Genomic DNA, 12152 nt, shown 5'->3' on the forward strand with positions numbered 1-12152 from the left:
GCTGCCATTTCAGACATAAGGGAAAGGCTACCTTATATCTACCAAGGAACATTCTATGGCCAGAGTCTTCATTATCTTCATATTTTCCTCAAGTTTTCTTAGGCAGCTGATATCCACTGTTTTTACAGCTCCAGAATCATACAACATTACCTGTTACAAACAGGAAACACAATGAACCAGGAAAAAACAACAACAAAGCCAAAACTCTTTACATTAGCAGCATTCATAATGAAGTTACAAGGAAAAGGCACGTGCGCACACACTACCACTGGCCTCTGCACTGAAGTACCTCACACAACAAAAATCACAACCACACAACAAACTCACAGACATGAAGTTTGCCAGGTTACCAGACATGACTGTTCAGCTTCACCTTCAAGTCAGGAATACCCTGCTCTCCCTGGGGAAACCAGGGAAGTGAGGCAGAGGAAAGCCATTCCATACCTGCCTTGCTTATTCTAAGCACTCCCTAAGCATCTACTGCAGGTGCTGCTGCAGAGAGAAAACTGGGACTGACAGATCTTTGACTCAGCAGAGCAGCTTCTTGTGCAACAGGAAGAATGAAGCAATAAAAGTGCTGGCCTGAAAAGCCCAATTCAAGCCCTTTTCCGTGAGGTAAGATGAGCACTGATGTTTATGTTCTGTGCAATCATTACACTAAACACTACCTACAAGCACTGCTTTTCTCAAGGATGTGATCACCTGAAATGGTTGAAGTCCTAATGTGGGCCTGCAACTGCTCACTGAAAAAGGGGGGCATATTTGGAATCCTAAAAGGTCAGAGCTCAGCTAGAATCATCTTGACTCCTGCTGGGTAATGACAGTTAAAACAAACCAACAAACAAAAAAACCCAAAACAGACAAGTAACAATCTAATGCCCTCACTACACGTTTTTATTAGTGGTGGTATGAAGAGTTAGGGAAGAATCTCCCTGCCCCTCTTCATACACATGCCAGTCCTCTCCCTGCAAAATATTTATCCCTGTCCAATAAACTGCCCATTGAGAAAATTAAAAATAGAGAAATTCAAGCAAATGCCTCAAGGAAGCTGTTTCGAAAGGCAGGCCTCTAGGACCACAGTAAGAAAGTAGGCAAAGAACTAGCTTACTGTGCACAAAGCTTAAAAAAGAAACACAAAGCAAAGCAAAATCAAGAAAACGCACCACACAAAAATGTAGTTTTGCTAAGAAAATACATGGTAGCAAAGTTACAAAATTTCTAAGGTGATGTCCAATGGACGAGAAAATGCTCTCTTGGGGGAGCTGCACGTCGAAAGTGCAAGAAAACAACACACCTGCTTGTCAGCACAACAGCAGATGTTTGCTTCGTGGGGGTGTGTTCACTTGGGACTTAACACCGCTACCTTCCGCAGTTCTGGTGCTCTCCGCACACTCTTTTGCATGTTACATGGGGAAAAAAAAAGCTTCTTTTGTTGTATTTTTATTATGCTATTGCACAAAAATCTGCAAATACAGAGAGGCTGGAGTAATTTGTTTCCTCACAGGTAAACAGTAACACGTATCCTAGCCTGCTCTGACTGTTTAGTTCAACTATGTCTATACTAGATCTTTTCTGAACAAGACCATGGACAGCAACACAATCTCTTTCGAAATTTTAGGGCCTGAAAGAAATTTAAGCACAGCCAAATAAAAACATAAAATCAGTGAGGGTGGAAGGAAACCCTAGATTGATTACTCCAACTTCACTGCTCAAAGCAGGTTCAACTACAGTAAGACGGAAAAAGAGGGAAACTTTCCTAAGCCACCCACTACCAGCATTAAATCAACTTTACAAGAAGCTGCACCACAGAATAATAAAAAAGAACGTTCTTGTATTTTACTTTGTGCCCACATGATTCTTCTCCTGTCACTGGCCGCTGCTGAGAACAGTCTGGCTCTGTTTACTTTCCTCTCCCCCATAAGGTATGTATACATTGGTAAAATACTCTCTGAACCTTCTCTTCTCCAGAATAAACAAGCTCAGCTCCAATTTTTTCCTCCTACAACTGATGCTCCTGTCCCTCATCACCTTTACGGTCCTTTGCTGGACTTGCTCACGTACGTCCATGTCTCCCTGGAAGCCCAAACCAGATACACAATGTGTGGTCTCACCAGGCCTGAGGAGAGGAACAGCACCACCTTCCTTAACCTGCTCTCCCCTTCGTTTCAAGCGGGTTCAAGAAAACGCATGCTTAAAGCGGTGCTGTGCAAGAGGTTACTGGGAAAAAGCATTATCAGCTCTTTGGCACACTGCATCAATGCCAGTTTAAGATCCAAGGCACAACCTAACTACAGATGCTCATGTGGTGGTGGACTTAATTCAGCCATCCCCACCTCCCAGCAAGGATTATTAGGTTTGGGTGACTGCCAACTGGAGGTCATATTGCTTCTGGTACCTCAGCTGAACTAGTAGGATATATCTTGGGAATCTGTTCCATGGTGCTCTGTGTACTGCAACCACGCACGAAGTCAAGCTCATGAGCCTTCCTCAACTAGCAAGTGCCTGCTAAGTATATTACAAGTTTGGATGACACAGCAATCTTCCTTACAGCAAGCTATAATGTAACTGAAAATAAGAGTCTAGGTAAAAGCAAAACACTATATGAGAAAATATCAATGCAACAATGAGCAAGATTCGATATTTTTTTACTGATGAATCCCTCCCTCCTCCTTCCCCCCAAAAAACTTGAGAAAGAAAAGTCTAAATCTTATGATATGTTTACCTCTGCAGTTGTTTCGGAGACAATCCTGTTTATCTGACCTCTTTGCCACAGTTTCCAATCACGCACATAAACAGCACAGTACATGCTGGTTTCCCACTTCACACACTCTGGTTGGGATTCTTCATAGACAGTAGCCATCTCCTCCTGTAAACTAACAATAAATAAAAAATTACTTTTCCAATAGAAAGATTTTATACAAAGAATGAAGTTTAGTTAATTACTGCTTAATTGGCATACAGTAGAATTTTCCTAACTGTTTAACAGACACCTTATTAGTAAGGCAGCATTTCCTTATGACATGTTAGAAATACATGAAATGGAGGTTCAAAAAAGATGCAATCCAGTTAAAAATGCTGAATTAATCTGAGGAGCCCAAACACTTCTGTATAGCAATATTTGATTGATACTTTTCATTTTCTCTTGACAACTTGAGAATAAGAGAGTCAGCTAGTGCCATCACTAATTTAAGGAGACTCCAGAACAGTCTACATGAAGAAGCAAAAACCAAAGGAAACGCTAAACAATGATATTTATATTTGTCTCTAAGTAGCAGGCAGCATTACTTATGGTTTGGCTTTAAAGAGGAAGGTTAACATGTCATGTTCCGAAGTTCCTTTCAAGCTTTCCTAACAGTGTACTAGAAGCATGGAAAGGTAATGAATTGAATATAATCCTGTGACTTAGAATATCAGTATTACTTTGACAGATTCCACATGAAGGAATAGGGAGGAGACAGAAACAAGCAAGAAGATTCAGTCTTTCTCAAGAATACTGCATTTGCCAGGCTCACACACTTACTAACTCAAAATGATTTGAAACAGGAGTTATGTCATACACCTAAATTTTGCATCACAAATATTTAGTGAAACACAATTTTGTGCAAATCTGTCTTTCGTTCCTATACTTTGCTCAAAGCAGGACAATTCAACAGCATTCAGGAGTGCCCCAGTGTCAAATGCTACCTGGAATAGTTTGTCCTATCCGTATTTCTTCATCAATTTGTACTAAGTGTGTCTTAACTCTAGACAACTTCTTTGAATTCAAGTACCTTTTCAATAAACTTTCTGATGACAGCCATTGTATGAAAATTTTGCTAGGAGACACAACATGACTAATTCTCACTTGCAACTCTTTCTTAGAAAGTGATTTGACATCCACTTCCTCCAGAGGTTCCATGTTTATAGGGCTTAAATTTTCTAGGGTTTCGGGAATTTCATCTAGAGGAGCATCCCATATTTCATTGGGCCCTATAACAGTACTTCCAATGCATCTGAAAGAAATGTCACATAATTAGGATTCAAAGTTTATGTAAGTTATCAACAAAGTGAGAAAAAAGTTCTATGATAGTGCAATCCCAACATGATATGGGAAGAAGGAAAAAGTGAAGAATAAATAATGACTTAGAAAAGTAGGAAAAAAAATAAATCAAACAATAGCCAAAATCATTTTCAAGCACTGCATCTTGAAGTACCCATGCCAGTAATTTATTTTTCTTCTCCTTTAGGTAGCTACCCTTGCATATTCTACTGAGCTGAGAGCACTAAACAATATAGGTTGCCAGAAGAGGAGTAAACCTGGTATGTGTTCCAAGATGCGTTAATATTCTTTTCAGAAGTGAAACCTAAGTTAATGGCCCATTTATCCTTCTAGCATTCCCTATGGGTACAAACACAATGCAACACCCTACAGTTACCTCTTTCCTAGTAAAGAGTACAGAATAAAATAGAGCCACAAGACATGCAAACTTGCTTAAATAGTGCTGGTGCATATAAACGTGCTTAAATAGTGTAAATCGGATAAACCACAATAGGTATCAGCTGAATCTTGATTACTATCAAACCACTTTACTGAGTATCAAAATGAACTGTACTAACTAGAGACACGGGAGATTACAGCTTGAAAATCATCTACTGGTGCTTCTTGTGCAACTCAGACTAAATCTGACACCACACACGAGTTTAGTGGCTGGCAATTTCACAGTATCACAGAATGGCTGACTCTGGAAGGGATCTCTCGATCCTCTAGTCCAACCCCCTTGGCCCATGCAGGGTCACCCGCAGCAACACTGTCTCCTTATCATCAGCCTTATCTCCCCCAACATGTTTCCCACCTTTTCTCTGTCCCTCTTCTTCCCAATATTCTCTGTAGCTCTAATCTATTATCACCCATTATCTGAGTATGTTTTCAAAGCTCAGGACTTCCAAAAACAGGACTTATGTGAAGTGCAGGTTAAACTATATATATATATATATATATATATATATATATATATATATATATAAAAAACCTAATTCTTTTTTACTGGAACATCATAATAACCATTTAAAAAAGATTAAATAACTGAATAAATAAATCTGAAAATACTGAATTTATGTAACAAAATAGGTAGTATACATACACTTACTTAAGTATACACTTACATACACACACACACACTTATACACACACAGACTCATATACACACAGACACACACACACTTTTTCCCCCCCCCCTTCACATAATGCACAGAATATTTACCCAGGTATGTAGGATGCTAAGTCTTCTTTCACTAGCTGTAAGTTAATACTGGAACATCTTCCAGGAACAGCAGAGGAGTCAAACAGTTCAACAGATAAAACATTGTTTTCTAAAACTTCTGGAATGAAGAATACAAACCTAATTAGCACCAAACAATGCCAATAAACAGACTATTAATGTTTGTGGAAACAGGGTAAATGGTTGGGAAGAGGCCAAAGTTTCCAAAATTGTATTTGATCTATAAAATAATTTGATCCTGAACATCTATATTGTACAGACTTAACTTTGTTATAATCTATGAAATTGCTTAAAAGACACCAATAAACATGGTATCAACATCTTAATTATGCACTATAGATATATATGTACCAAAAACAACTGCTGCATGTAACTTCATTTATCAGACGGACCATCATTCCATAGCTGTAGAAAAGAAACCATCTACACATTAACATTAAATGCTATTGACAAAAAGATTAAGGCCCATAGGTGTGTTACTGAACTTCACTTTGGGGGAAGTTTGAGAGCAGTGGGGGTCACATACACAACTACAAATGAAGTCAGGGAGATTCAAGTGTGACAAACATCCTCAGAAAAGAGCCAGTTTTAATAAAGCAATTAATACTGTCATGACCCATAAAAGAGGAGAGAGACAGTTGTCAGAAGCCATATCCATTTCCTACAGGTGATGTGTCACAAGCATGAATCTAAGAATTTTGAATGAACAGTTTAAGATACGAAAATGTACTTTTTATTTCTGAATTAATTGAACAATATTTAAATAAAGACTAGTACACTCCTGATAACTTACTAGTAACTGAACATAGCATGAACTTATCTTCAGTCATTTCTTCAAACCTTTCCTTGGCTTCTCTGGTCCACTCACTTGCTCCTTTATAAGGTTCAATGTAAGCCAGCCTGCTCCTGATTGCCTAAAGAATATTTAAATTACAAACCTATAATCATGTATCAAGACCATCCCTTTGATCACAGCCTTTGTCACATGCCCATGCAGGAGAGCAAGACAGGACAACAATATAGGACAATCTTGGCCACTGTTTCTGCATTATTAGCTCCTCATTTGATTCCAGGAGTTCTCCACATGGTCCCTTCACAGCGTGCAGCACGACATGAACCTCAAATTAGGTTCTTGGAGGGCTTTATTCCACCCTGACTATAGAATTGGCTGAAAGTCAAGAATGACCATTGTAAAGAAGTGGAAAAAAAAACCCTTCATCCAATTTTGATGATCTGAATGTAAAATACAGGCTCAAATCATCTAAGGTTAGCACGATTATGCCACTGTGCAAGTCTGAAAACCTACATGCAGACACCTCAGTTCCAACTGTGTCAGAAAATTCACAAAGGAAGTTGGAAAAGTATCAAATAGGATACATGAAATATGACAGATGGGAAGCCAGAAAAAATGAAGTGTTCTGAAACATTTTTTAAGTACCTGTTTTAAATAAATTGTTATGTCAAAACTAAGAAGAGTAAATGAGGTGGGGGACAAGGGAGAGAAAAGAAATAGGGTAACAGAAATAAAAATATTTCGTGCAAATCCTCTTATGATACAAGCAGTCAGGTAGAGGAAAATTACATGAGATTAGGTAACCTTTGAGAAAAGGGCCGTGGATGCTAAAGTCAACTCACACAGTTTTCAGTCTTGGCAATACTTCTGTGTCACCTGAGTATGTTAAAAATGGCTGTAAAACGGGCTGAAAGAAGTCAAACTTTTCTTGTAACTTTCTAATCAGGTCTCTTACCAACCAACTTACTTAAAATGTGATCATGTGATGAATACCTGTCAGTGCTTATGTGCAACATAATAGAGTTGAAGATGCTTTTTCAAGTCTGTATTTCTTACCTTCACAACACTTGATTTTGCAGTCTTGTGTTCATTCATGTTTCAAGAAATTTAAAACCCTTCACAGATTATTCTTTTTAAAAAATAAAAAGGTATGAAAGCATAGCAATACATAAGTACGCTTAGTCTTGGAGACCCTTCTCCTACTTGCAAATAAAGAATTAAAAGCAATACAGAGTTATTTCTCATACAAACTCCAGGTTTAAACAGTGGGGAGATCCTGAAATCTCCCGAAACTGAGGATATCAAACAGTTCATATTCAATGGCTGACAGACTCCTAACAGATTTTTCTGAGGATGTACGTTTGGGCAATAACAAGCAACCAGTTGGAAAGAAGAAATGATGCACCTCAACTCAGCACTCTTATTCATTCATCACTCCGATAGGAAGTGTCAAAGCACTGCAAAGCACCTTTTACCATTTTCAGAGTGCTTCCCTCTACCTTGCTGCCAAAAAGAGTTCAATTATTTTGGCTAAAGCTTTTCCCAGCAATGCAAGTAACTAAATGGCGTTTCAGTAACTGGAAACTTTAGTTGTAATGATCTCTAATTCTGGTGTCTACAGCTTAAAAAACAGAACAAAAATACCCATTGCCATATGAAGTTTTTCAGTATAGTATAAGTATAGTTGGCAAGCAGAACCATCTACTGAATAGCTGAAGAAAAATATTTTTTCTATTTATATGCATTTTATTTGACAAAAAAAAAAAAATAATATTCTGCCTTTTCCTTCTCCAGATTTTCCCCCTTGCCCAAAACACTTCCACAGGAGGCAACACAAAAAAAACCTCAAGCTCTGAATGCCATTAAAGAATCTGACACACAAAACGAGCCAAAACCAAAACTCCAGTAACATTAATAGAACACTGTTTGAAAGCTAAAGAAGGCAAAAATTAGCTGGACAAACTGTGAAACAGGAGAAGGTATTAAAAATGTATTAAAAAAATTGAACTCATTCAAACCAAGTAACATCACAAAAAAGTGAACTTGCAAGCAAAACACAGGTCAAATGCCTCACCATAAACTCTTATAAAAAGAAACCATAAAACCCGCTTACTTGCTAGATATTTGTAAATGTGCATAATCTTCTCTTTCCCCGTCCATCTTTTCAGAGTCTATTGATTTTCAATATTTATTATGGGTAAGTATTAACTTACCTTTTCTGGAAAGCTCAGAAATTCCTTTTTGACTTTGCATACGTCTTTAAGACTTATCTTAGCAACGTTGCCAAAGTCAACATATTTTACCACAACTTCCTGATGACTTGGCAGCCCTTCAGGAAAATCAATCCACAAATCATAACATTAGCTAAGCTTTTAAGTTACTAAAACAAAAAATAAATATTTCATACAAAGAAAAAAAAAGTACAGATAAAAAAGTCTCAAAGCAAAATCCACATTTATATCCTATAAGCAAGAAATATCACACTAGTCAATGACATCTTATCATGAAGAATTTAATTAAAAACAAACAAGCAAACAACAAAAAACAAACCACTTTGGCATTGCTGCAGGAATATCACACAGGAATTGCTACCTAATGCCTGAAAAGTAAGTCTTGTGGGCATTTTGATTCTTTTCAACAGTCTACACTCAGAGATTGTATACAGAAGACAGATTTGTACATATAATCGCAGTGAGTGGATGTTATTAAGAATAATTATATAGTAGAATTTCAATAATATATAGAAAGTAAAATGTAGTATTGCTCCTTAATTCTTAAAAATATATATGTAAAACAATCCATTAACAGCAAAAGAGAACACAGCATACACTATTACAAAGAAATTTATGCAGCTAGCTGTTGATATAAAAAAATCCCTATTAAAAAAGGTTGCTATTATTCCTACCCAGTGTGTGACTGAGACAATGTCATTTCTAGCTTTGCAACTTAACATTACAGGAAGAAGAAAAAAACCACCGCAAGAACAACAAAACCCCACAATACTTCACCTATTATCTGCGCTCTGCACCACATTTCATCTTTGTACTTTGCAATACAGGCTTGCCCTTCAACTGGGTAGACAATCTCCAAGTTTTCCCTACTCTCATGCTTGTGTATCTCTTCAATTTGCTTTGGAAGAGCTAAGAAGTCCAAGCTATTCACCTAAAATGAGAAAAATAAACCCTCCTGTAATATACGCACATTAGGCTACAAATATTCTGAATTTTCATAATGCTTTTTAATGTACCTTTTCTCCAGTAGTACACTTTCTTGGTAGTAGTGCACCAAATCAAAGGCTGGGTATGAACATGTAAAGTGAATTAATGAACCTAATCATTTCTTAATATTGCCCTGTTCAGTCATAATACTAAACAGTAAGACTATGTACCACAGAGCAATTCAGCATTTAATAAAAGCGTGACAAAAAGAAGTTTGTTCTTCACAAAATTCTTAGAAGTTAATGGAAATTTGACGTTATTTATTGTGGACTCTGAACAGTTGATCATTTTAAAAAAATCTACAGAGGTTTATTTAACAACTTATTTCTAAACTTACCAATTGGAGATAGAAATCACTAGGACTATTAATATGACAAACTACAACAGAGACTTCTTCTGTTTCTTGTGGTATTTTAGGTGGACTGTATTGCAAGATTGTATTATTTTCTAATTCACTGGGAAGCTGTGACCTAAACCTAAAGTAAACAAAAAGAGTTTGATCAATTTCTGCCAAAATTAACTAAACAGGAAGCCTTTTAAATCTAGATATGAAATTTCATATGAAAAAAAATATGGAACAGTCTCTTAAAAACAAGCTCATGCACATCTGTATGAACAGTCTCAACCTTCTTTTTTGCAGCCTGTGCAATTTTCTCTACCCTAGTGCTTCTCCCTTGACAAATGTAATACGGCTGGCCCTAAAGTAGATTTGGTCATTGAGAAAAGAGCATCGAACATTTAAATTGTTTAAAAAACTTAAAGCAAAAGAACAGAACTTGCTACATTGACAAAACGATTTTGAGATTTCCTTTCCCTCACTTACAAGAAAAATGAAAGTCAGGTTATTAGAGGAAAATGCTTCTCACCGATCTCTTCAAGATGAGTAAATATTTACAAATATAAACAAGTTGCTCAGTGTGCAGTGGAACAAACCGTAGTTTCCTACAGATTTGCATATCCCATCCCTGCACAAAAATGCCAAATCTAACACTCATGTTCTTCTCTATCTGCTGCCTGCAGATCTCCACTGGTCCCTCCAAAGCAGCTTTCTTCTGGTCTGCTCCCAAACAGCTTCCCTTGTACCCCATATGTCCCTACACATCACATGGCTAATTCAAAGCGAACACATTGACACCAACCAAATGAAGATCAGGACCGATTTTTGCACACTTTACTGCCATTGGGGGCCCTAATAGTTTATCTTTTCACACCCCTGCCATTGATCAAGCTTATATAGCAACTTTATTTCTATCCCCAGTAGGGAAAAAGAATACGTAACAATGTTTCCAACATATAAGTTTGCAATATAGTATGCAAAGGTCAGATTAGTGATGACCAGTGGTCAGATCAGGGACCCTGGAGGTCACTAAGCCAAAAGTTAGGGTCAGATATTGCTAAACATTTACTAATCTTTACAAAAATAATTTGCTTGGTAAATGTCTTTATTTTAAATGTATTATGTAATCATCACTATGACCCAGAGAGCATAAACTAAACGAAAACACTTACCTCGCCAAGTCCAAAAAAACCAAAGCATCCTTGAGAGACACTGGCATATTATTGCTTATTTTATTAAACGGAGGTTTTTTCAGATCCACAATGAGCACACCGTCTTCTTCTCTAAATATGCTCATTAAAACAACTTTATTATTTACCATTTTCAAAAATTCTGTCTTTGCTTCCTGTCCCCAACCTTCACTCTGCGTTAAAGAAAAAAATATTCAAGATGTCTGGGACTTCCAAATCAAACGTGTGTGAAGGGGAGCAAGGAAGTCGATACACACAGACCCATACATATGAAATAACGGAACTCACTTCGGAGACCTATTGTCTAGTCCATAGCCTGGAAAACATGAGACAGTATTCTCTATGACGAATTTACGAAGATTTTAACTGTATAAAATTGAATCCAACAGTTGTAATTTATACCATCCTTTCTTTAAACTCTTCTATTTTCCTGACAAACTAGAATCATCACATGCAGCTTTACCTATTGTTTACATTTCTGCTCTAAGTTCTCTGAAAGTTATTCTTTCCCTTTGCTACCTTTACATAGATGCACTATATGCTATAGCTGTTCATTCAACTTATACATTCCATCTTTCCACAACATCCTTGTGCCACTTTATCTACCTTGATACAGCTCGTCTAAACTTAAATCTATTAAATCAAAATTAACGCATTTTTCATTTGATACTTCAAATCTGTGCTTTTTAGGTTTGATGAACCAAGCCCGCAAGGGGGGACATTTTATCCAGGTTTATGAAGTTTGTTCCAGACTTATCTTATTTAAAGGAATTTCAGATAATCTCAGACTGCTAAAAGACAGCAGAAGACAACAGTTACATTGTCAGAAATACACAGCTGGGTTGGAATATGCCTTCCCCTGTGAAAGCAAAGTTAGAAAAAAGCTGCAATAATAATAAACAATAAATAAGAGTGAACATTGAAGAAAAAAGCTGTGATTCACATCCTCTCCTAGGGAAATAAAGGCTGAAAAGTTGCTAGTTATGTTTTATATGAAAAGAAGAAAAATGACACTTTTTAAATGTAGGACACACAATTTTAAGTAAAAGACAACTCAGCAGGCTCCTTGAATGACTAAAACCATTACTTCTCAATATCAATTATTTTTCAAAGCTGCTAATTGCATGAAGCTATCAGATAGCCATAAGAAATTCATTTCTATAATGTTTTTGAACTCCACAGAAGCACATCTCTAAAAAGAGGTTTAAACCTACAACATTATCATTGCAAACACAGAGTTTTTTAAGACAGCTATCTGCAAGCTGTTTGCTTTCTAGCTACATTTTATATTAAATATGGAATATATTTATATATATCTTCAATCCTCTTTTTTTCTTTTTATACAAGATGATTAGC

At 36.8% G+C, this 12152-nt stretch overlaps 1 protein-coding gene across 1 annotated transcript in view; it reads right to left on the reverse strand.

The window, feature by feature from the left end:
• Positions 1–12152, reverse strand: part of RNF17 (ring finger protein 17) — a 42159-nt gene that overhangs the window by 13053 nt on the left and 16954 nt on the right. Inside the window, exons 16-24 of the mRNA XM_088522297.1 lie at positions 10779–10969; positions 9607–9745; positions 9060–9213; positions 8265–8380; positions 6052–6172; positions 5241–5358; positions 3771–3992; positions 2723–2873; positions 32–150 (exon numbers count right to left, since the gene is read on the reverse strand). Of these exons, the coding sequence (XP_088378423.1) occupies positions 32–150; positions 2723–2873; positions 3771–3992; positions 5241–5358; positions 6052–6172; positions 8265–8380; positions 9060–9213; positions 9607–9745; positions 10779–10969 (1331 nt within the window). The remainder of the gene's footprint in view (positions 1–31; positions 151–2722; positions 2874–3770; positions 3993–5240; positions 5359–6051; positions 6173–8264; positions 8381–9059; positions 9214–9606; positions 9746–10778; positions 10970–12152) is intronic.

This window comes from Tinamus guttatus, unplaced genomic scaffold (assembly GCF_059628265.1).
Source record: "Tinamus guttatus ecotype Peru unplaced genomic scaffold, ASM5962826v1 Tinamus_guttatus_pri_ptg000150l, whole genome shotgun sequence".
NCBI classification, from domain to species: Eukaryota; Metazoa; Chordata; class Aves; order Tinamiformes; family Tinamidae; genus Tinamus; species Tinamus guttatus.